Here is a 23,423-nt window from a genome sequence, read left to right on the forward strand (position 1 = left end):
TATGTCTCTATCTAGTGGTGAAAAGTGAGAATAACAACTACAATTGCTGTGTGTGTGTGTCCTGTTTTAATCTTGTTGTCTGACTGTCATCAAGATTAATCAAAAACTACTGAGCTGATTTCCGTGAAATTCTGTGGAGGGGTGGAGCGTCATTAACATTGTCAGGAAGTGTGTGGACACAATTTCATGGAAATCAGTTGTGTAATTTTTTTGTGTAATCCTGCCAATAGATAAACAAACGCAGCTGGTGACATATCCTCCTTGGGGGAGGTAAGAATTAAAAGTACAATGGTTTCTTATAATCAGAAAGTTTTACTCATGACACAAAACACAAATACTGTTCTCATGCTTTAACATTTAGATTTCTTCACATTTGGCAGTGGCTCCTCGTCATTGGAAGTTTTTTTATCATGTAATTATTCTATGTGTGGCCACAGTCGTCTGCTCAGTACAACAACAAACTAAAGGTCTACTCATATCATGTGACATTAAGGTCGAGTGAAGTTATAAAACGTTGTCGGTTAGTTACAAAAAGCTGCCTCTTCTCCCTCACACACGGACGCACAAACACAACTTCTACACATCGCACTTCATGATCTCTCTGAGGCAGATGGTTGCGTAGCAGGAGGAGTCCAGGTCGAAGTTTAAGGTGAGCGAGATCGTGTCCTGCTTCCTTTCTCCCATCACATCTCCTCCTCTCTGCAGCTGGTAGCTGAGGTTGCGTGGCATGGCCAGCAGGAGGCGGTAGCAGCCAGGCAGATTCAGTTTGAGGCTGCCCACTCGGAAGCGACAGTTGTCCAGCCCGTCTCTGGCCAGTCTCTCCTGGTACCAGGTCCCCATGGCGTTCTCTGGATATTTCACCGTGTTTCCTGGCATCGGCAGCAACACCTGAAGAAAATCATTTATAAAACAGTCGTGAATTGTGTTGAAACAGTCGTATTTAAAATAAGTGTTTTCCACAAACGACATACTTGTCCTAAAGTGTAGACTCCACTTTGCTCCTCTTGGTCTGTCACCACGTGGATCTGGAAAAGCAAAGAAGGACAGGACAGTGGCATTAATGGCAAATTATGAAATGGGAATTACACATTAATTTAGCAGCTTGTATTCTGCTAAACACGAGACATTTCCTTTGCACATCCTGACAGGTGTGTTTCTTTTTCGGTTTTCTGTCCCATTACCTGAGCGGAGCTGCTCTCTCCAGCCTCGTCTGCTTTGCTTTGTCCTTCCTGCAGCCACACCAGGTCTCCTCGTCTGGCACTGTGGCCCAGAGTGGTCAACCTGTGAGCCACCGCGTCGTTCCACACCCTGACGACCACAAACAAATTCAACAGAGAAATGAATATTAAAGAATAAGAACACCGGGATCTGGCTTTAATTTAATTTATTTTATGAAAGTTATTTATGAATATGTTGATTGAAATTTGTCCTAATGTTTTGGGGGGCAATCCAAAAACAAAACAAAGTTTGGGAAATGGGTTAAAAACATTTTTTAATTGTGCAGCAAACTGAATTATATATTATTATTCATTATATTTTTTAGAAGATACTGAAAACCAGGAAGTGTTAAACACCAGGTAAAAATCGGACGGAAGATTTGTTACGCACAAACTGGTGCGAGGTTAAACCCTGAAACTGGACAGAGGAATCTAGTAGTGGAAAATAAATAAATAAACAAAATGTTGATTGATTCCCATTTAATAAAAGAAGTCTTTGGGGTTTTTTTCCCCCTCGTCAGCTGACCTGCTGCAGTAGGCGTGCGGGTAGAAGACTCTCATGCTGTGGGGCAGGCTGAGCCAGGCCTGGGCGCAACCGTCCGCATTCGTACCGTAGCGGTTCAGGGCGCGCAGCATGAGCCGCTCCCTGGCCTTCGACAACGGCATCAAGGCCAAAGCCTCCTTGGCATTATCTAGTGTGGGGTGGGGGAAAAACAAAGGTGGAGAAAAAGGTTTAAATATCAAAAACTCACTTTTATGAAATCCGTCATAAATATCCTGCATTGGCTGTTCTCAATACTATGAAGATATGATGGACTTTAGCAGAAATTACTCGAGGGACTGGGCTGCAACATTAACAGATATTCATAGTTTCTACAAACTTAGTTTTAAGAAAATTATCTTTGTTAATTTTGAGGAAAAACAAAAGCAGAACAGCGAGTTCTCGTCCCGGCTCTCACCTGTCTGGAGGAAGTGTCTCTTCGCGTTGCTCTGAGGATCATCGACGTCCTCCGGGGTAAAGAAGAGACGCACAGCGCTCACCTGACACGCACAAGAATATATGACCGAAAGGACACGATGGTGAGACGATCTTCACTTGTCTTTCTAACTTCTATGCCCTTTACTGTATTTGTCTCTTCTCCATATTCAATTTTTCTCCATGTTTGTCGTGACTGTAAAGCACTTTGGGTTGACTCCTGTTGTTCTTACTGTCCGATATTAATACATCTGACTGGACTTTGGTGGCAGCTCACATTCATTTAACAGTATTGGGCAACACTCACCATGTCTTCTTTCAGTAAAGCCAGGCCCACTCGGTCTGACTGAACGCTCTGTCCAGTCCCAAACCTCTGTGGTCCGTAGTAGTTGACGAAACCTCTGTCCTGCAGCAACAGAAAGTGGCAGTTTGTTCATATTGTTCACACAGTGAGGTTTGTAATACATGTCGCTGCTGATTGGGCAACACCCACCAAACGAGATATAACGTACCTAAAAGCATGTTGCACATCGTCTAAAGCAAAACGGTTCTGAGTTGTGCTTTTGGACATGTTGCATTATTAATGCAGGAAGTATTACTCCAGTCTGTCATTAGACTCTAATGACTACTGGCTCTTACCAGTAAAAGCTTATCAAAATTGACTGCAGATAAAAATGATATGGAGCAGAATTGAGGTCAGCCTATTGGTTCCAGCCCTGCACAACTCTCCCTGTTTATCATGTGGCAGGTTCGTGGAATAATGTGTTTCTTCAGAAATAAAGATGAATGCGACAAGGCCATCTTCATCTGTTTCAGTAAATCAGAGCCGAGTGCAGAACTGCTTATAACTGTTTTTCTTTTTCACGCCATTCTGTCGCCCTCTTCACACTAATCTGGATATTTTGCAGAACAAACTTTTCACTCTGCGTTTGGGCCTCTCGTCCACACGTAAACAGCGACTTTTACAAAATCCTTCTAAAGTGCAGAATTACAAAAACAAAAAATGGAAACATCACAGCCTACTTAGCGCATGCCCCCATGTGATGAACATCCACCATCCATCTCACCCAATAGTACTTAGACAAGCTTTTTTCTCTGGTATTTGACAGAGCATGGATGTAGACTTCATCGCCAGCTACTGGCCCAGCATGCTTGTTTCAGCGTTTGTATTTTTTTTTAATTGAAGGTCGACAGAGAATTTTTTAAAACAAAAGGTGTTAATATCCCTTAAAAAAGTATCTGCAGCAGTGTGGACAAGTCCTGAGTAAACTCTTCACATGTATTTCCAGCATAAAGAAAAAAACTAATACCTTCACGTTCTCCAACGCTTCCTTCACCAGCGCTGCCAGTCGAGTGTGTCTCTCTGCACCAGACGTGTGTGCGTCGCTGGAGCCGTGCGGCCTCAGGTCACGCACCACCAGGTCAAAGTGGTTCCCCTGCAGTCGTCCCAGCCGGAGAGGCTCGCTGACGGAGCGGACTTGAGTCAGACGCATCCCCCTCTTCTCGAACTCTGCCCTCTTCTCTTTAAGCCTTAACATCAAATGCATACATTCAGATTTGTGACATTAACTATGCAGCTGCAACCTGTTTTGGTTTGAACATAAATGAAACACAGCACTACCGTTGCGGTGACACCTTCTTCACCACCATGGTCTGGTAGGTTATGGCTCTCTTATCCTTGATCCCAGCGTAGGTGAAGTCCGACGGTAAGACGCCAAGAGCTGCTGCCATGTAGCTGATGGCCTCCAGAGTCTCCAGGTTCTCCTTATGCAGAGTGAACGCTGACACAAGAGAACACACACACACAGGTTCACACATCACTGTGTTTCTTCATTTCATTAAACATATGTAAAGATATGAATTGGTACGTGACCTTGATAAAGCATTCAGGGTCATCTTTTTTTTTCAACATCCTACAACCTTACCAGTGTAAACCTCTTCTTCCTTCCGTTCGTCTGAGCTCCTCTTCTTCGGCCTGCCCCGCTCTCTCAGTCTCACTGAGATCGCTGTGCTCCCCTGGTCGCTGAAGCTCTTTGTCTCCACCAGCTTCCCGAACCTGCGGCTCAGGAAGTGGTGGACCGCCGTCCTGTGGTCCTTGTCGTCGTCGGGCCCGAACGTGTAGGACGAGCCCCGCACTTTGGCATCTATGAACCTGAAGAAGTCCTCCGCCTCGTCCTCCGTGACCAGCTGGGAGAGCTCCCTGTAGTCCGGGTCCTCCCTCACCCGGATTTCCGGCTGGATGGTGACGGTCATGAGGAAGGGGAAGCGGTGCCTGACGGCCCGGTGGACGTTGGCTCTGTGGTGCTTGTCGCTAAAGGATCCCAGCGACAGCTCCTGCTGCGTCGGCTTTTCATCTTTCAGGGTCAACACAAACTGCTCAAGCTCATCGCTCACCGACTGGCCCAAAATCACACCAAGATCGAAACTGCCTGGACTCGGCAGAGCTACATCTATTCCACAATCAGCCGATACATACGAATTGTGTGAGACGAAGGAATGATTATTCTGCGGAAATCTTGCAGTGGTCTCACTGGGTTTATATGCAGAGGCACAACCTTCTGCTGCCTCTTGATTCACCTGCTGTCCATTAATATCTATCTCCGTCACAACAAAGTCTTTGATAAAGTTTTTGATGCTTCCCAGAAAACCTTCATGGCTGGAGATGAAGCACGCAGGGACGTTCACAGCATCACCGTCCTGCCTCATGGTCACTTCATCCAAACTCTGCAGGGAGTCGGCTCAAAGCTGAGAAACACAGAGGAGACATGTTGGAAGAGACAAAAAATACAGAAAGAAAATGTATACAAGGTATGGAGCTCAATTTATACACTATGCAGCTAAAAGAGAAAAACATATATACAACAGTGTCATAAGTATGAGGTTATAGATGGATGGATGGATGGATGGACAGATGGACGGATTGGTGAAAGGATGGATAGATGGTAAGATGGACAGACGGATCGATTAATTGGTGTATGAATAAATCGATGGATGATTAGATAGATAGATAGATAGATAGATGGATGGATGGATGGATGGATGGATGGACCGATGGGCAGATGGGTGAAAGGATGGATAGGTGATTAGGATAGGCGGATGAATAGATGGATGGATGAATGTACTTTAATAATCCCAAACTGGTTACAGCAGCAAGGTATCAGGCACATAACACACTATATATGTTTAAATTATATGTACAAATGTAAAGTCAAACTACAAAAAATAAGAATTATATATATATATATATATATATATATATATATATATATATATATATATATATATATATAAATAAATGTATAAAATCTATACACATAGATACACACAGAGAGTAAGCATAGTATTAAGGAGGTGCAGAGACATTTGTTGAAAAGTTAAACACAAAGACACAACATAACATTAAACGGAAACAGAGGAAAAAGGGGGTTTGAATCAACCCAAACAGGAAGTTAGAGTCGGCGCGAAACTTATAAATAATTTGAACATTCTTACATCGATGACATGTTTTGCATTTCTGCTTATTTCTGCCTATTTACAGCCATTTCCGTCTCCTACAAATGAACCCTACCTCGACTCCCGCAGACAAAGAGCTGCGGCGGCTTTAGCGAGGACGTTACAGCGCATCTCTGTCTGTGAGCGGGGAAATAAACGCGTTATTCACGAACGGCGACTGTTTGTTTACTCTACGAACCTGCATGTGCCGCGTAAACCAGGAGCTGTTGATGTAAACACAAGCACGCCGAGGCGAGTCCGGCCACTTCCGCCCCACGTGACGCGTCAGGTGACGTTTCTTAAAGGGGCCGGAACAGATATCAAGTTGGAAAAGTGACTTTGAAAGAGGAGCTGTGCTGCCTTACAATAAGTTTAAACTAGTAATAAACCATTCATAATATTAGGCATGAGGATGAATAATCACAAGGATAACTGCTTTATTTTTGTTTGGTTGTGTGCAGAGCTTAGATTAGACCGAGTCTATGGTGCAGAGGGAAGTTAGAAAAGTTTGCGTTCATCCTTCCTGGTTTGTCTGCTGTGAAGATTTTATAGTCAAAATGACACTGAATTTACTTCATTGCTGTTCATGTGTGTAAGTTTAATTGTTCAACCCATCGGCTCTTATTTTTTCATAAATTGCGTGTCGGCTCTGCAGAAGTGACAGTTCCCTGAAGAGAAGAATAAAGGAAGCAGTGAAATCAACTGCAACAACACTCCAAAAAAAAAGATGGATCTCTTTTCTCTGTGTTTGAGCAACATCTGGGAGTTAATTTCATAAAGATAAAGACAATTATGACAAGTAAATCATTCTGTGACATTCACTCAGGCCATGACAGTTTTACAAAAGAATTAAAAAAAATTACAGCCTTGACTGGAAATGATTTGTAGGGTTAGTAGGAACACATTTCTCCAGAGTGAAAGTCCCACTCCTCGCAGCTGTTGAAATCTGAGCTTCATTTCATACTTGATCCAGATTAGTTACATAACTTCCGGCAAACTTTCATAGACTCCGAAGTGTCCACAAGCCCCGACATTCAAATTCGACTGTGTTTTAAGCCTAAATGTCCTCAGCTAAGCTAGCGGACGTTAGCATTTCCGACATTTAGGCTTAAGACACATTGTAAATGATGCCGTTTCAAGTGGAATATGAATATCGGGGCTTGTGGACACTTGGATGACACAGTATGGAGGCATGTTACATTTTTTTCTTATTACGTCTGAAGATAGGTCACCATTGACTTCAATTGTAGATTCTGCTGCAACAAAGTTTACCCCTGATACTCCTAATGTGTTTTGTGGACTCAAACACTTCATCCACCCCTCCATTGGCATAGTGGTGAGTAGATGATGAGTGAATTTTCATTTCTGGGTGAACTATCCCTTTAAAGTTTTGGCTTTTGTCCATCTTATGCAGAGTGAACACTGACACAAGAGGACACACACAGGATCACACATCACTGTGTTTCTTCATTTCATTAAACATATGTGAGATAACACATAACACTGAGATCGCTGTGCTCCACTGGCCACTGAAGCTCTTTGTCTCCACCACTTATTGACCCGCAGGTTTGGGAAGCTGGCCAGGGAAGAAGAGGAAGAAGCCTTCATAGAGTGCTCAGTCACACTCCAGAGGGTTTTCGTCAAAACAAGGGCGGGCTTCTCCTCCATTTATGAACATCAACCAGATGTGAAGTTTCTGCAGGATTATCTTCCTCTCTCTCCGCATCTACAACATATATCGACAGCACCAGGGAGAAGATGGACAAAGTGAAAGTCTGTTTGTATTGGAGTTACATCACTGTGACTAGTTTGATTGGGGTAAGTGTTTGTTTTAATTATTTGCCCAGTACAGAAAAGATGATGCGTTGCAGGTTGACATGTTGAGATTATTCAGTGATTTAGCTGATAAGTAAATCCGCTGCATATCCGACTCCATCAGATCATCTGCCTTCCGTTTAGCTCAGGAAATGTGACGCTTCATTTTATTAACCACAATTAATTAAAGAAATGTGTTATTGAAACGCTGCGTTTCGTACTTCCTCTCCGTATTATGTCGTCATGGAATCGCACTCTTCTGTCAGCCACACCCAGCCGGTACCAGTCCAGACTCCGTACCCCCCCCCCCCCCCACTCCCTGTCACCTCCACCGCCACCCACCCCCCCCCCCCCTCCACACCGAACGCGACAACAAGAAGACATGTCGCTGAGCTAGCAGCTTGTTAGCTATCACAGGCTAACCACAACAAACAACACTGAAGAAACACTGCAGCGTGGAGGGATGCAAGGAAGAGAATGTGTCCGTGGACATTCCTCCTAAGAAAGTTACTATTCGAGACGTTACTACGTTTCAGTATGGAGTAACGTAGACGTATACATTGCAGCAGTTTTTTTTCGACTTTAAACCACTGATATATCATCTTAGGGGTACCGATACCTCAAATTAAATCCCCAAAAGGTGTAAAATATGGGCCCTTTAAATAAAAACGAAAAAATGCTTAACCTTTTTCACCTTCTCAAAACATGGTCTGACCATAAAGGGAAATGTTCCATTACTTTTTATCAAAGGTGCTACTTATAGAATGAATAATGTACTGTGTGTGTTGCTGGGGTTGCAGATCATCAGTGCCATACTGTTGGGATACATTCTGTTTTTCCACGGATACCTCGTCGGATACAAGGAGGTATAGCATCCATCCTCATTTATTGCATGATGGAGTGAAGTGTGTTCTGCTACATTTTCTACTTTACTGTTGATGACCTGTGACCACATTTTAGCACATTTTTAGCATCTATTGATCTATAAGCATTTAGTTTAAATACTTGTAATTCACTGTCAGTAGGCTATTGTTATTTGCCTGAACGAGATGTCATAAATACAAACACTCACAAAAAAAGTGAGACCCCCGTTCGGACCTGATATTAACATCCGTCCTGAGTAGAGGTGGAACAAAATATTGATACAGCAATATATCGTCGTCCTGACTCATGAGATACGATTGTCGATTATTCGTAGACAGAGTATCGTGATATTATCATTATCGTGGGCCATGTATCGTGTATTGTATCATATCGTTAGTTACCATGCGATTTCCACCCCAATGTCGCAGCTAACCCATGTGAGAAAACAAAAGGATTGTCCGTAGAATTGCCAACAAAAACAAAACGAATATCTGTGTTCATAACTGTCGATGTGCTGTGAACAAAAACGTGATTTCTGCAGTGGAATTTATACATTAATTCCTGTCTCCTGCTTGATCTACCTCGATGCCACCCCTCTTCATATGTGAAAGGCAAAGTTGTTGATGTCCGGTTAATTGGGTCCGGACATCATCCAGCTTCTGTAAAAAACAACAGAATTTGGTCTTCGCAAACATAAATGACATGTTTATTTGCATAGGGGGGCATGAACAGACAAACAGCTGACCACTTGTCATTGGATCTTTCAGGACGGATTCTAACACCAGCTCAAAGAGTGAATTTCAATTGTGAATCCACTCTGACCATATCATACAATATCGTATTTCAGTTCACCAGACAGAATAAAGTGAAGCTGCAGTAAAAGTACTGGAATAACTGTGCTCTGTGTGAAGTAGGTGTTTATCTAACCTGACCTTGGCATTTCCACTTGTCCAGTTGTTATAAACTGCACCATACATGGCAGAATTCTGATATTGATTGATATTGATATTCTAATATAACAGACTCAGGTATTTTCAGTGTTCACCATGCCTGTTGACACGGTTCTCTGTTAGGTTTCTCCACAGATGCAGCTCGGCTTCTATTGCAGTTATGGTTTTTTCATAGTACCTCTGCTCTTGGCCATTATTGGTCTGTTTGGTGCCTGCCAAAAGAAGATGTGGGCGCTAATTTTGGTGGGTAAATGGAAAAAGTTTTCGTAGTAGTACAAGTAGTAGTAGTAAACAGCTCTAAAGCGCAACAGAGTTCTTAAGTGTTTTCCCGAATTTGATTGCTTATGCCTGTATGTTTGTGTGCCAGTTTGCAGTTGGAATGATCCTGGCTAGTCTGTTCATGTTTGCAATTGGAGTTAATGTGACGACCGGTGAATCTGAGGTATTACAACATTGACTATAAAATCTGTTGTCCTTTTGTGTGTTTGAGACCCAATGCATTTTTCCACATGAGGCGTCAAAGCTACAAACCACATAAGCTGACAGGGTGCATCAAAACTGCGTTCCCAATTAAGTTAACACAGAAACAGAAACAGGAAAAGATGAACGACATGACTGCTCGCCAACAGTGAAGCCAAAGCATCTCGGTCACCACCTAGTGGCTGGCTGCAGTATAGGTTATAAGCCCCGCCTCCTCCATGTTAGCGGATTGGACATAACAAAACAGGAGTCCGAGTAGTTTTTAGAGATGTTGTCTGTCCTTTTAGGTGGTTCTTATCACACTGATATATGGAGTGTTACATTTTTGTGGTAACTTTGCTTTTTTATTATTTATTGGATGCTATAAAAGCAGGCTGAAACTCCATGATTGACAGCTGAGACTGACTCACGATTTGTGTACCTGCAATATTTGGGCTTAAATTCTGGATAGTTGGAGGAAGTAGAGACATGTTGTCCATCATTATATTTAGTCTATGTTGCAAAGATATCCAGTATTGCTCTTTATTGAATATCTACTTACTTCTTGTTTTATTTTATTTATATATTTTTCAGTAAAAATAAAATACAATCCGTCAGGACTTATCTGTATGTGTTATCAAGATAAAGTAAGGAGGTTACAAGAGTCCCTAAAGATTATTTGGGTCAGATAAGCCATACAAATTGAAAGAGAAGCTGCTCACAGACTTCATCCACATGTAGACTCACAGTAAATCCCTGGGAAACAAATATTAAATCAATTCAAAAAACATTACTGTTGGTAAAGTTTAGTTTTGTTAGTTAATCTGAGTCACTTTTACATGTCTTTGTTTTGTTGTGCAGCTGGCTGAAGCCCGGGAGAAGGTCCTTTTGAATGTGGGATCACTGGTTCATACTAGTGACAGTTTTCAAGACTCCCTCAAGGAAGCACAGACAGAAGTAGGTATAAATGTTCCTCATGCAAACACTAGTCATACAAACAGATTTGTCCAGATTTGTGGGTCATGAACACGCTGCCTTTCTTCAATGGAGAAAACCTTCTTGTTTGACTCTTGAATTCTTGTAGCTTTGTTTAAAAGACGCTGTTGGATTTGTTTGGAGTTACATATAATACTGAGATTCATTTCATTGAACTATCACAATGACAAACTTAACACAAAATTAATTTTAGCGATGCACCAATTTCCATATTTTGGGGCTTCGAAGTTGTAGACAAAATTACGACGACTGTATTTTTCTACATCTCATGTGGTCGTGTCCCAGTGTCGGTGCCAGTTATGTTAGACAACCAGCACTTACCACATGTCCTCATCCGAGAATAACTATGAAAATAATATATAATAATGTTGTATTACTGTCTCTCAATTTATGGGCTACATTTTTTTATTTGTTGCTTAAAAAAAATATTTGAAGTCTTTAGAAGTGTATGTATTGGTTAGCATGAATGTTAATGTATTGTCATAATTTATTTATTTAATAAGTTTATTTTTTTTTACGTTTTTCCAGCAACCCAAAATATTTTGTATCTTATTTTAAATAGCGGATATGCTATGCCAAGTCTGGCACGGGTGGCTGAATTGTATAAATGGTGTGTTATATTAAGATTTCATAGCCTCAGGTAAGACAACACCTTTGGAAAGTGATAATAATAACAGAATATTGATTGTCTCTTATTCATGTATTTAAAATGTGTCCTCTCCCCTAGTATCAGTGTTGTGGACTGGAACAGGGCTACGTGGACTGGGGCTACGACATCCCAGAATTGTGCCTGTGCACTGACCAGTCCACTGAACCCTGTGTGAGCCTGAACTCAAACTCCCTTTATGTACCAAGCTTGTATGGCTAATAATGTTCAAGTTGCAGCATCACCTGTTAGCATTCAGCTAATACTTCATACCTGTGTATTCCAGGTGGCAGCTCCAAATGACAGCATGCTCTTTGAAAAAAGGACCAATGACCAGCCCATCATGATATATAAAGAGGTAATGAAGAAAATGATTTATTTTATACATGGACAGGTTGAGCACGATTTTTAATTGTTGCCAAAGTGAAAACTGCATTTTTACGGGAATAATAAAGTCGTAATTTCACAAGAATAAAGTTATTATTTTACGAGTGTAAAGTTAGAATATTGTAAATAAAAAAAAAATAAAGGTGTAATTTGACCAACAATGTTGTAGTTTCTCAAAGAAACAATAAGCTTTGACGGGTGCTGCTTACTGCTAATTTTACTAAAATATGTTTTTTCTTTATTCTCCTGATGTAATGACTTTTTTTTCTCATTAAATTGCAACTGTATTATCATAATGTGACAACTTTTTTCTCATTAAATTGCAATTTTATTTCTCATCAAATCACAACTTTCCCTGTTTAATCTCTTATTATTCTGACCAACAAACCTATTTAATCGTGACGATGCCGTATGATTTTTCTCATCTTTCAGCCATGCCTTCAATTCCTGATTGAGGATGTATACATGCTGCAAACTGTTTTGCATGTGATGATGGCATTCATATTTTTCTTGGTATGTAAGTTTGTGTCATGACACATGTTCCCTCTTTCTATCAAACACTTTTCATACAATGTGACATTTATCGTGATAGTTATTGATTTTGATTGATAAGAACATTTTATCTTTATCGCTTAATTTTTGGCCATATTGCCTGTAAAGTAAAGACATTACAAGGATTTGTTTTTACTCCATTGTTGTTCTCGTCAGCTTTTTAGACATTTCTGTCTTTAATACTCCTCAGCCTCATGTATCAATATACCTTGATCATAGCAGACCTGTGATGGTAAGAAATATAGGTGTTTTTAACAATATTAATAATGACTCTGTAGTTCAATGGAATTAATTAATTATTCATTTCTGTCTTTATTTGAATTTCCAACCTGTCACCACATTCCTGTTGTCTTTACTGACCCCTTCAGTCTCCTTTGAAGACTGCAGCTTCCAAACAAAGTATTGAATAAGGAATAAATAAGCATCTCTGTCTCACTGTCCTTCAGGCTTTGTCGGCAGTGTTGTGTATTTTCATCTTGTGTCAGATGAATAAGAGGGAGGACCAGTGCGGTGGTCTGAACCCCGGAGGTGAAAGCGAGCAACAACTTCAGCTGGGCCCCCTGATTTCTCCAGTTCATCTGTAGCTGCTATTTACACTGACAAACCTGTATCATCATGTCAGCACATTCAGCTAAACACTAACACAAAAAAAGCATTGATAACAAGCAGTATCTATGATATATTACAAGCTGCCTGTAACATCCACTTATTTCTCATCTGTGTCTGTATTAATGGTTGTCGTACTTGGACATACAATTTTTTTTTACCTTACACTGGTGAAATTGTGGGCTGTGAGGAAATGGTAAGACACTGAAGTTATTTTATTTGTGATAATCAGAAAAAGATGTGTAGTGGAAAATTCAACTGACCAGTGTCTAAGGTATTGGAAATCCCCCTGACCAGGTGTCTCACTGCTGTGATACTGTCTACCTGACAGGATGGAACCCTTATTTGGCGGTGTCTCACTGCTATGACCTTGATAAACAGGGTGCATGCCCTTATTTGGTGATGTTTTCTTCCAACTGCTACAGCGGACGGACAGACACAGATGATGATCTCATGTCTTTCATGTCTTTTTTTCAGATTATGTTTTATGAAACGCCTCTTCGTATAAGTTCTGGCTTTTGTGAACTTGCGGCCAGTTCCATTTTGAGCACCCGTGCTTGTTGTGTAACCGCTGCAGAGCTTACTATTATACAGACTCAAAGGCAACTCCAGTCTGAGAATTTCATTATTTCAAATCTCAAGATGATAAAACAAATTCATGAACTACATATCAGGCCGAAGCCCCATGTGTATTATAAATTAGTTCAAGATAGAAGTAACCAATAAGTGACATGTGTAATTTTGCACAAACAGCAAAATCAGGCATATTGTAAGTTGAGAAGATAAAGTTAAAAAAAAAAGTGTCTGTAGAAAAACTGACATATTAGAGCTTTAACTAGAATGTCTCTATTTTGTTGTTTTGTATCTTTTTTGTATCTTTAAAATTTTACATATTTAAAAAGATATTGCATATTTGTATTTTGACAGTAACTTTCATCTCTTATATGACGTCCTTACTACATACACAATATATATAATCTGCAAACTGCATGAAGATGTATTGTAGCATGAAAAAACATGTATAAATAAAAATGTTTTTTGTAGGGATTTAATTTGTTCATAATTAAGAAAGATAAATAACATTAAACAAACACATTTTTTAACAAATTAAACAAATTAAAATAAAAAGAGTTATGTAACGTAGTTGCATGGTGCAACCAAAGACGACATATAAAGATGGATGGCCTGACAGCCCCCCAAAGCTGCAGTTACATGTCCCAGGTCTCAAGTTTCCTTTATTAAAATTTGACACGGCAGGAAATAAACAAAAGCGAAAAAGGTTTTTAGCTGTGAAACCTAAAATGCGTCAAAGTTAACAGAACTCTTCAAATTAAACAAAAAACAAACATTAAATCAAAAGCTATATGTCAAGTACATTTTTCTCAAAGATGGTTTATGTCAGTTCTGTTTGTTTAAGTGCACATTTTTTCAGTAAGTTTGGTTTTAATTAGTTGTTTGATGCGTGGTGAAATTAATGTTCGACAGCTGAGATTGACTCGTGATTGGTCGAGCGCGAGTATCGTAAGGAAGTCCATCCTCCAATCGCTACTGCAATTGAGGGATGGATGTCTCTGTCTCCAAATCCGCAAGATGCCGGAGTTCAGATCCGGAATATTTTGGCTTCATTTCTGGATTGTGGGACAACGTGGAGACTACAGTGTTTAAGAGATTTTAAGCTGCTGGAATGTCCTTTTCAAAATAAAAGCCAAGACATCAACGAAACAAGAATCACATTGTTTATTCCTATTTACAAAATATTACACGACTTCATTCCATAAATAAGAAAAACAGTGTTCGACAGAAACAAAAATACCATAGTTTACAGAACATATACTGTATATTAGGCATTAATGGTTAAAGTGCACAGGTAGACATCGGATCCGCTGTATCTGATGAAACTCGTTTGACAATACATAAGTCGAGAGAGGGCATTTCGACTGCAGCCGGTTGTGTTGGGGGCGGCGTGGCGTAACGGCGTCGTCAGTCGGGACGCTACAACCTCTGCGTCAGAAATAACTGAAGATTTACAGGCCTGTCTACTGGATGTGCGACCAAACAGACTCCCCTCTCTCCTCACATATCATTTACCCACTACATGTGCTTTAAGGAAAAACAAATGGAATTAAGTGATGGAAGTTTTCAGATATATATATAATGCACAAGGCATCGAGACATCCTGGCCTCCCAACGAGAGCGTGGACTCATTCCTTTTGTCTGACCTGATTATTTACCCGAGAAAATACATTGCTCCGTAATAAATAAATCATTATATGTTTCAATCAAAGCACTTTTGTAAACACTGTTTTAAGAAAGATGCTACATTAGGATTATTAATATCAGATATTGGTTTGTTGCTCGAGTGCTTGGTTTGTTCAATGCGTGTGCTTAAGACGATTTGGAGACGTACGTTTGAAAGAATTGGTCCGGTTGACAAACATAAAACGTTTTCCGTGCACATGGTACAGTAGATGTGATCGGATTAATATCTGGCTTTACAAAGACACACAGATGTGTCCAGATGTGAAGGCGATGCATATAGAACGTATATTATCAAGATGAGACGATGCATAAGCAGCATTCAGACGTGCACTGAACTGCGGATATTCTCGGGACTTTCTCCAGAGGGGGCTGAACGCGAGAACACAAATTTCTGAGCGCGGAAATAGCAGGAGATCCTCCACAGGATTCGCCGCGAGCGAGTGGGCGTGTTGGTGACGTTTCTTACGCGCGATGGACGCAAAAATGATAAAAATACGAAAGAAATACAAATATCTCAGGATGAAAAAGCGCCGCAATACACTGACAAAGATGCCAATAGAGTTTTTGGTAATAGGAGCCGACGCTGTAAACAAAAACACGTGATCTCCGCAGTGGAATGAATACGTTACTCTCTGTGTCTGAGCGGAGAATCTCCTGCTGCGTAGAAAGTCCGGACCCAGTTCTGCAGACATTTGTTTGAAAACGACTTTACTGTAAATAATGAAATGCCAGAAAAACAAATGGTTAGATATAGTCAGCGAGAACAGAATCTTAAGAGAAAGCATGTGACAATTATTAAAGATTAGATAATTTAATTAAACTGCATTGTTTTCACAGCAGTAAGGCAATAAAAAATCATTTGAAATTGATCTTATGCATGTAGATTATTTCTCAATATCGCATACATGCATTAACACTATGAAAATGATAATTTAACATATGTCGCTATAGCGTAAAATATAGCCAGGTTATGATATACAGCGTAACGTGTTTACATGTGCAAATTCAAACAAGATAGTAATTGCAAATACGTATTAAAAGGTACGAGGTTACTAGAAGGCACCGGGGACGTATCTGTTAGAATAGAGGAGAGCCATGAACTCCTGTTTTCTTTTGATCTGCCCCATCAGCTTGATGCTCATGACGAGTAAAACCATCTGCAGGACGGAGAATGGAGGCACAGGTCAGATCGAGGGGAGCAACAGGCGCAGGCAAGTATATGACTATGTGAAGGGGGAAAATAAAAACGTACCCAAAACACTCCGCTTCCAAACTGTATGGCCATCGTCAACGAGAACGCGAGCTTCAGTTCAGTGACGTAAATCGGCAGACAAGGCTGGGGGAATGAAAAGAGAGAAGGTTTGTGAGGAAGTGAAAATCTCCGAGGGGGTAAGAGTTTACTGGACCATTATGTACGGTGGCCCTCACAAAACACAATTGGCAAATGAGAAAACAGAACAACAAATACGAACACACAATGCTAAATATGAAAATATGAGAGCAAATAAGAAGATACAACGGCAAATAAGGAAACACAATTACAGAAAAGGAAACACAACAACAAATCACTATGCAGGTGGACAGTGCGTCCATCCAATCAGCTACAAGCCTTGTCGATAGCCGGTGTTAATGCTGTTGTGTTTTATAATTTGTTGTGTTTTGTGATTTGCTGTTGTGTCTTTTTGTGTTGTGTCGTTGTGTTTCATGATTTCTTGTGTTTTGTAATTTGTTGTGCTTTATAATTTGGAAAGTTTTGTGATTTGATGGGTACTATGATTTGTTGTTGTGTCTTTTTGTTTTGTTTTATGATGTGTTGTTGTGTCTTTTTGTTTTGTTTTATGATGTGTTGTTGTGTTTTATAATTTGTTGTATCTCGTGGTTTGCTGTTGTGTTTCCTGATTTGCTGTGTTTTGTTGTTGTGTTTCATATTTTGTTGGTTTGTGGTTTTCTGTTGTGTTTTATAATTTGTTGTGTTTTGTTTTTTGTTGTTTTGTAATTTGTCCTTGTGTTCTGAACTTCAGTGCCACCGTTTTCAAGCCTCTGTAATTTTCTAAAACAGATTTATTCACCTCTTGATAAACATACTGGTTCTTTGGCGCCCCGAGTGTGGCGCTGCCCCGTAGTCGAATCTGGTGAAGATTCACAAAATCCCATCACACAACATGACAAAAATAAAATATTACATGTGCAACTTTAATTCTATAATGATTAATGAATATGAAGAAAGAATCAGCTCCTTTAGCATCATGGTTACTTCTGTTATATAGTTTTGAGCATCAGTCTTATCAGATATAATCATATTAGTCCATAATGTGTGACGTCAGGACCTCAGTGCTTATTAATTTTCTGTTTATATAAAGAGAGAAACTCACACATTTTCCTGGATACTGACAGTTACAGGAGGCAGGGATGAAGGAGCCCCAGTCTTTGTAGCCTTCAATGAGACCGCAGCATTCGAACTGGAGGTGACACAAACACAAACAAACACACAAACACACAAAATGCATTATACAATATAATATCTGGTCCATAGTCTGTGACTAAAGATGGACGGAATGACATATCCTCTAAAGCGAAGCCTAATCATCTTGATGTCTCCTGGCTGGCTGCAGTATCGGTCATAAATTTTGCCTCCTCCATGTTAGTAGATTTTACCTGTCAAATAAATGTTGATATCAATTTTCAGTAAGTTTGGTTTAAATTAGTTATTTAATGCTCTAAAAACAAGGTGAAACGTCATGATTGACAGCTGAGAATGACTTGTGATTGGTCTGAGTGCGTTTATCGACACGTCCGACTACTGCCCGATATCTGGCTCCAAATGACCTCTAAAACCCAAGATGGCGGCAACCGTATCCAAGATATTTTAGCCACATTTTTGTCCAACAGGAGGAAGCGGAGATGCGTCGTCCATCTTTTTGTGCGCTCTACTGTCTGTACCCACAAAAGATGCATCCTCTCTTTAGTTGGTGCAGGTAATAATAACAATAAATAATACATTATATTTTATCGCACCGTTCGAGACACCAAAGGACACCTTCCAATACATCCTAAATAAACACATGAATAATTAAAGTAAAACTAAGATCAGGTCAAAGGGCAATGACACCCAAACAGTACATATCTGAAACAGCAGAGTGATGTCCCTTTAAAATAAACCACACCCACGTGTCTAACCACGCCCCAAATACTATATATACTGCAGGTGTGGCCTCATTCAGGTTTGATTGCCACTTGAGTGTTTTTGTCCGTGTTGGAGGTTACAGCTTCTAGATAAATCCAGCAAATGTGTGTAGTACAGTGTGTGTCGATGTTCTTCTTCGAGCAGCCTCCTCAGATTTCTTTTCCCTCCGCCCTCGTGTCTTTTTCAGGCAACTCTCCATCTTACAAGTGTGGGAGTTTGTCTCTTTCTGCCTCAGGAGGCCGAGACAAAGCCTGAGCAGCAATCTGCGTCAGAATTTATGCTCCTCCTCGGCGTCATAACTCAAGTCAAATCCAAAGACACAGACGTGATCCACACGTTTTAAGATTCGTTGTGATTTGCCCATTCAGGGGATTTCATAATCTTCACTGTCAATTGAAAACATTTACTTGGAAAACACAGAAAAAAAGCTGCTACACAAAGCAACAATACTTAAAACGAAATGTTTTTAAATTGTCTTCAGGCTTCCAGTGATGTATATGTCTGTAAATGCATGATAACACTATGTACAACAACTAATGCAACTGCTAATTCTGCATACTTGTAATTGTCAGGTTTTTTCAATTTAAACATGCTTAAAATAGGATGTAGGCCACAGCTAACAAAGGGACTTCCTGTTAAAATCCCCCTAATGCATTATGGGCATTGTAGTTCCACCATTGAGAGCATGATTATTCCGCAAATCAAAGTAAAACCAAACGAAAACAACCATTACCATGGACTACAGACATGAGTCATGCATTGAATCTTTTAGAAATGCCACATATCCATGAAATGTTTTTTTCACTGAGAAAAGTTGTATTGATAAAAATATAATTCTTATATTTTTGTAATGTTGGGATTTGGGACTAAATAGACATTTTCAAAAGGTCAGATCATCAGGTGATGTCTTGTTATTTAAGATAAAAGCGTTTTAAGACAGATGTATGGACTCACTGTTTAATTCTGTGGTGAAGAAAATAGTTTTGCTTCTTTATTCACTGCACTTGTTCAGAAAGAAGGATGTGTGACATAAATATACAGAGAATAGCACTGAGTAGAGCACATTCCTCCGCCAAGGCCCAACACTCTGCTTGTGAAACCAATCATCTAGATTCATGAATTATTCTCTGAGACATCAATGAAAATGTTGAAAAAACGTCCTATCCTGCAATGTTAAAGAAAGTGATTCACACCGAAACATTGAATGACTTCTTCCCTGACCCATGCCACATCCTTCCGCCCAGTTTTGCGGTAATGCTTCCAGTATTTTTTTGCGTAATCCAGCTAACTAACAAACCGAGGAACGCAGATGAAAACGTAACCTTCATGGCCGGGGTTATGATGAAAATAGGTCTATGATGTTGGAATTGGTGCTAACCAGTAATTTTCCAAAGGCCAGATCTTGGATATGTTGTTTATGTATATAGGATATATAAAAGATGTGTAGATTTTGTAGACATATGGACCCACCATTTAACTGTGTGCTTAAGAGAAGGAGTTTTGATTATTTCTCAAACCCAATGTACATTGCATTTAAAAAATACATGTAAATCGCTGCTTACTTCTTCCTGAATACTGTACAGAAGGGTCCTGTTGGCTTTGTTAGTTGCACTGAGCGGCATCATGGACAGCAGCTTGTTCTCTTCACGGACCACCCGCTTCTGAGGGGGGGGGGGAATCATACTGAACACTGGTCTTTGCAAATAAACACATACTGTAGTTAAACCGTCTATTTACACAACTGTACTGTTTCAATACTGTACCTCGTAGAGATCTTGGTAACTTAGTGCTGTTCTAACAATTATTGTTTGACTGGCTGCGGCCATCCCAGTCGCATACTGCAGAAATCAAGAGAAGAGAAAGAAGCATCATTTGTAGAAAACACATCTCAACACAGACACACACTTTGGTCAATAAGTCTAAGAAACAATAAGATATTAAAATTTTGTGCACCAAAAAGTGAGATCAAAAAGTTATGATCGCCACCTGGTGGCTGGCTGCAGTGTTGGGCATAAACAAATACACTTTTCTCAAAGATGGTTTCAATTAGTTATTTGATGCCATAAAAAAACGTGGTGAAACATCCTGATTGACAGCTGAGACCGACTCGTGATTGGTCAAGCTTGTGTATCTGTGGGACCTCCATCCTCCGATCGCTGCTGCAATAGGGGATGGAGGTCTCTGGGTCCAAATGCACAGGACGGCAGCGTTTGTATGCAGGATATTTTTAGCTTAATTTCCGGATAGTGGGAGGAAGTGGAGACACGTCGTCCATCTTCATTTACAGTCTAAACAAACACGGGGAAGGTCTATTTATTTCTTTACCAGAATCAAACACCATCTCTTTCCTTTACAAGCTCCGAATATGCCGAGCACTGACAGCAGCAGGCAGCCGATCTCGATGACGTACATCAACACCACAGAGACACTGGACACCAGCTGTGGAGGAAAAATAACATAAATGTTCAGAAATGTTTTTTCTTATTAAATTGTGGATCAGGTTAACCAATACTATATCTAAGACAAACCCTAATCTTAGATATATTCACTTACACTTTAATATTATGTTGTTGTCATGGACGTGTTGCTGAGATAGCACGGCTACAAAAAGGGTCGGAGGTCAGGGTTAGCTACAGAACGTTATATACCCCTTAGCACGGGAAGATAAGTCACTGTCTAGCCCAAGGACACTTCAAGAGGCAGATGCTTGTTGACATGAGGGCTTGAGTTCAGCTCTTACACAGTAAATACAATAATGTATGGGAAAAACAGAAGCTAGAGCTTGTTCAGGTAACATTGACGGAGGGAAGAGCGAGCAGTTTGTGGATAATCCCTTTGCTCCTTTTTAAACTGTGACAACACAGAGTTTATTTCTGGCTCCAGTGAATAATAATATCTGCTTTGGGAGTTATTGTTTTTCATCCAATCAGAAGACGGTCTCTTACTTTGCCGGTTTGCACGAGGTCTCTGTGCCAAGCGACCGTCATTGTCAGCATGAAGAAGCACAGCGCCTTTGGGAGGAAGACATGAAAGTGTTTAAGGTTACACAGACAGTAGGCGGGAATTAATATAAGTGTTTCTAAATCCGCATTATCCAAATGGTAAATGTTATTCAGCCAGGCCTCGAAAACGTATCCCCTCTAAATGTTTGTGCTACCTTGTGGTGAACTCGTTTGTGTACTCATCCAGGATTAGTGCTGGTAAATACAATAATATCCTTCACAAAGGCCCAACAGTCCCCTCATGAAACCACATTTAAATTCACTAGATCTGGATTTTAGTTGGATCGGCAACACATTGCACAAATGCATAAAAATGTTAAAAAACGTCCTGTCTTGCATATCCTGATCCTTCCTCGGATCATGCAGCACCCCTCTAAAAAAGTTCATGGAAATCAGTTGAGTAGTTTTAGCGTAATCCTGGTTATAATCATATAATTATTCTCACCCATATTCTCACATTTGCACATATTTTTACTCTGTCTTTACACTGTATATATTAGTTTAATTACATGCATATTTTTTCCATATTTCTATATACTTCACCTTAAGTATTGCATGTAACTTGTTACTTACTGATGCCTATTTAGACTCTTGCTGCTGTAATACTGCAAAACTGTTTAGCGGAGGTTGACGTCCCAATATTAGTTTAACAGAAAAGTCCAGCCCATAAAGAAGAGTTTAAAACCACAACAGAGCAAAAAGTCTTTCAACTTAAAAAATAATAACAATGTGATCATTATAGATTAATAATTGATGTGCACATTTTTATTGAAATCATTTCCAGCCCTATAATCCAGGATACCTTTTTCCTTACAGGGCTGTAGCATCACAACCAAAACGAGGCCTACACAGCACGACTCTAAACTCACAAACCCACTGTAAACATGAGCATTCTGGGAACAATCAGCCGGAGATGCATTGTGGGACAGAGGATGATGCTCGTTGTGAGTGAATGCACATACCAGGCATGCACATGACGTCTTTTTTTCTGCTCTGATGTTCATGTGTGTGCAAGCTTTTTTTTTTTTAAATAAAGTGGCATAAATAACGTGCTGCTGACATCACGTCCCAGTGATGGAATGGAGGCGCTGCAGCATCCTCTCTGGGACGCACACCCTTCGCTTTGGGGTTGGTTGTGGACCGGGCTGATGATTTAGCAGCGATGTAAACATGTATATAAATAAACACGGGCTGTGAAAAAGCGATCCGCAGGCCTGGTGGTTGTGCAGGTTCCATGCCCCTACCATGTGCACGGCGTTGGCGAAGATGAACGGCCTCTTCAGGGTGGTTTTGTCCGCCACCACGACCACCGCGCTCCGCTGCATGTCTCCGGGTCTCTGCAGCGTCAGCCGCTCACATACAGAACAGGGATCGCGGATCCGAGGTGTTTGGAAGCTCAGTAAAGGACGAGTGTGGCGATGGAGCCGCACAGGACGTCACTGTGACGTCACCGCGATGTCCTGGATAACGATGGAGCGCTGCTGCCTTCAGGTGCAGCCGGAAATATCGCCATCAATGGGATTACTTGTACGAGAATCTGCCATGATAAAAACAATTTATCCTAGAATCATTAAAGGTGCAGTGGTTGTGCTTATTGTGGTCACTTTGGTCATAATTTTACCATCTAGAAGGTTTAAATGTTACTATTCATTATTTGGTTCGGAGAATTCACAAATTTACGTTGGTGTAGGGTGACGTGAATATAAAGATGGACGACAGGGCAGCTCCCCAAAAAGTGAAGCCAAAGCATCTAGGTCGCCACCTAATGGCTGGCTGCAGAACATTTAATAAATCCCACCTCCTCCATGAATGGATGGACTATGGACCAAACTAGGTCAAGTACACATCAATAAAAGATAGTGTCTGTAATTGTGGGTAGTTCGTATCACACTGTTTGTTCAAATGCAATCTTTACCATTTGCTATAAAAACAGGGTGAAATGTCAGGACTGACAGCTGAGACTGACTCGTGATTGGTCGAGCACCGGTATCTACAGGACCTCGATACCATGGCTCCTC

The 23,423-nt window shown here is 40.5% G+C and overlaps 2 protein-coding genes across 5 annotated transcripts; both read right to left on the minus strand.

Moving 5' to 3' along the window:
* Positions 1-292: 292 nt before the first annotated feature.
* pus7l (pseudouridine synthase 7 like) lies at positions 293-5,969 on the minus strand. Of its 3 annotated transcripts, none has more exons than XM_034578829.1 (10): positions 5,885-5,969; positions 4,119-4,938; positions 3,815-3,974; positions 3,504-3,723; positions 2,501-2,599; positions 2,177-2,258; positions 1,744-1,909; positions 1,182-1,308; positions 972-1,025; positions 293-888 (listed from the first exon to the last, which is right to left on the minus strand). In XM_034578829.1, exons 2-10 carry the CDS (start codon positions 4,897-4,899, stop codon positions 577-579), a joined length of 2,001 nt encoding a protein of 666 aa, XP_034434720.1. In that variant the 5' UTR covers positions 4,900-4,938; positions 5,885-5,969; the 3' UTR covers positions 293-576. The 3 variants fall into 3 exon arrangements, with proteins under 3 accessions (XP_034434720.1, XP_034434721.1, XP_034434722.1); XM_034578830.1 differs by having other exon boundaries at positions 5,762-5,896; XM_034578831.1 differs by lacking the exon at positions 5,885-5,969 and adding an exon at positions 5,686-5,860.
* An 8,709-nt stretch (positions 5,970-14,678) lies between these two features.
* On the minus strand, positions 14,679-22,885 carry LOC117757346 (tetraspanin-8-like). 2 transcript variants are annotated; one of them, XM_034578397.1, is made up of 9 exons: positions 22,650-22,885; positions 21,349-21,414; positions 20,729-20,842; positions 20,167-20,241; positions 19,966-20,061; positions 17,592-17,678; positions 17,289-17,348; positions 16,472-16,555; positions 14,679-16,376 (listed from the first exon to the last, which is right to left on the minus strand). In XM_034578397.1, exons 1-9 carry the CDS (start codon positions 22,728-22,730, stop codon positions 16,272-16,274), a joined length of 768 nt encoding a protein of 255 aa, XP_034434288.1. In that variant the 5' UTR covers positions 22,731-22,885; the 3' UTR covers positions 14,679-16,271. The 2 variants fall into 2 exon arrangements, with proteins under 2 accessions (XP_034434288.1, XP_034434287.1); XM_034578396.1 differs by having other exon boundaries at positions 19,966-20,064; positions 22,650-22,883.
* Positions 22,886-23,423: the final 538 nt, after the last annotated feature.

Source organism: Hippoglossus hippoglossus, chromosome 23 (genome assembly GCF_009819705.1).
Source record: "Hippoglossus hippoglossus isolate fHipHip1 chromosome 23, fHipHip1.pri, whole genome shotgun sequence".
NCBI lineage: Eukaryota > Metazoa > Chordata > Actinopteri > Pleuronectiformes > Pleuronectidae > Hippoglossus > Hippoglossus hippoglossus.

Bases quoted from the DNA above. Each gene is read 5' to 3' on its own strand.
- pus7l (XM_034578829.1), bottom strand. From the start codon at position 4,899: ATGAGGCAGGACGGTGATGCTGTGAACGTCCCTGCGTGCTTCATCTCC. The intron at 2,259-2,500 runs GTGAGTGTTGCC...TGTGCGTGTCAG, and splicing joins CTTTACTGAAAGAAGACATG to GTGAGCGCTGTGCGTCTCTT. The intron at 1,309-1,743 runs GTCAGCTGACGA...TGTGGTCGTCAG, and splicing joins CCGCACGCCTACTGCAGCAG to GGTGTGGAACGACGCGGTGG.
- LOC117757346 (XM_034578396.1), bottom strand. From the start codon at position 22,730: ATGCAGCGGAGCGCGGTGGTCGTGGTGGCGGACAAAACCACCCTGAAG. The intron at 20,843-21,348 runs GTAAGAGACCGT...TTTCCTCCACAG, and splicing joins ACCTCGTGCAAACCGGCAAA to CTGGTGTCCAGTGTCTCTGT. The intron at 17,679-19,965 runs GTAAGCAGCGAT...TGTCACCTCCAG, and splicing joins TGTACAGTATTCAGGAAGAA to TTCGAATGCTGCGGTCTCAT.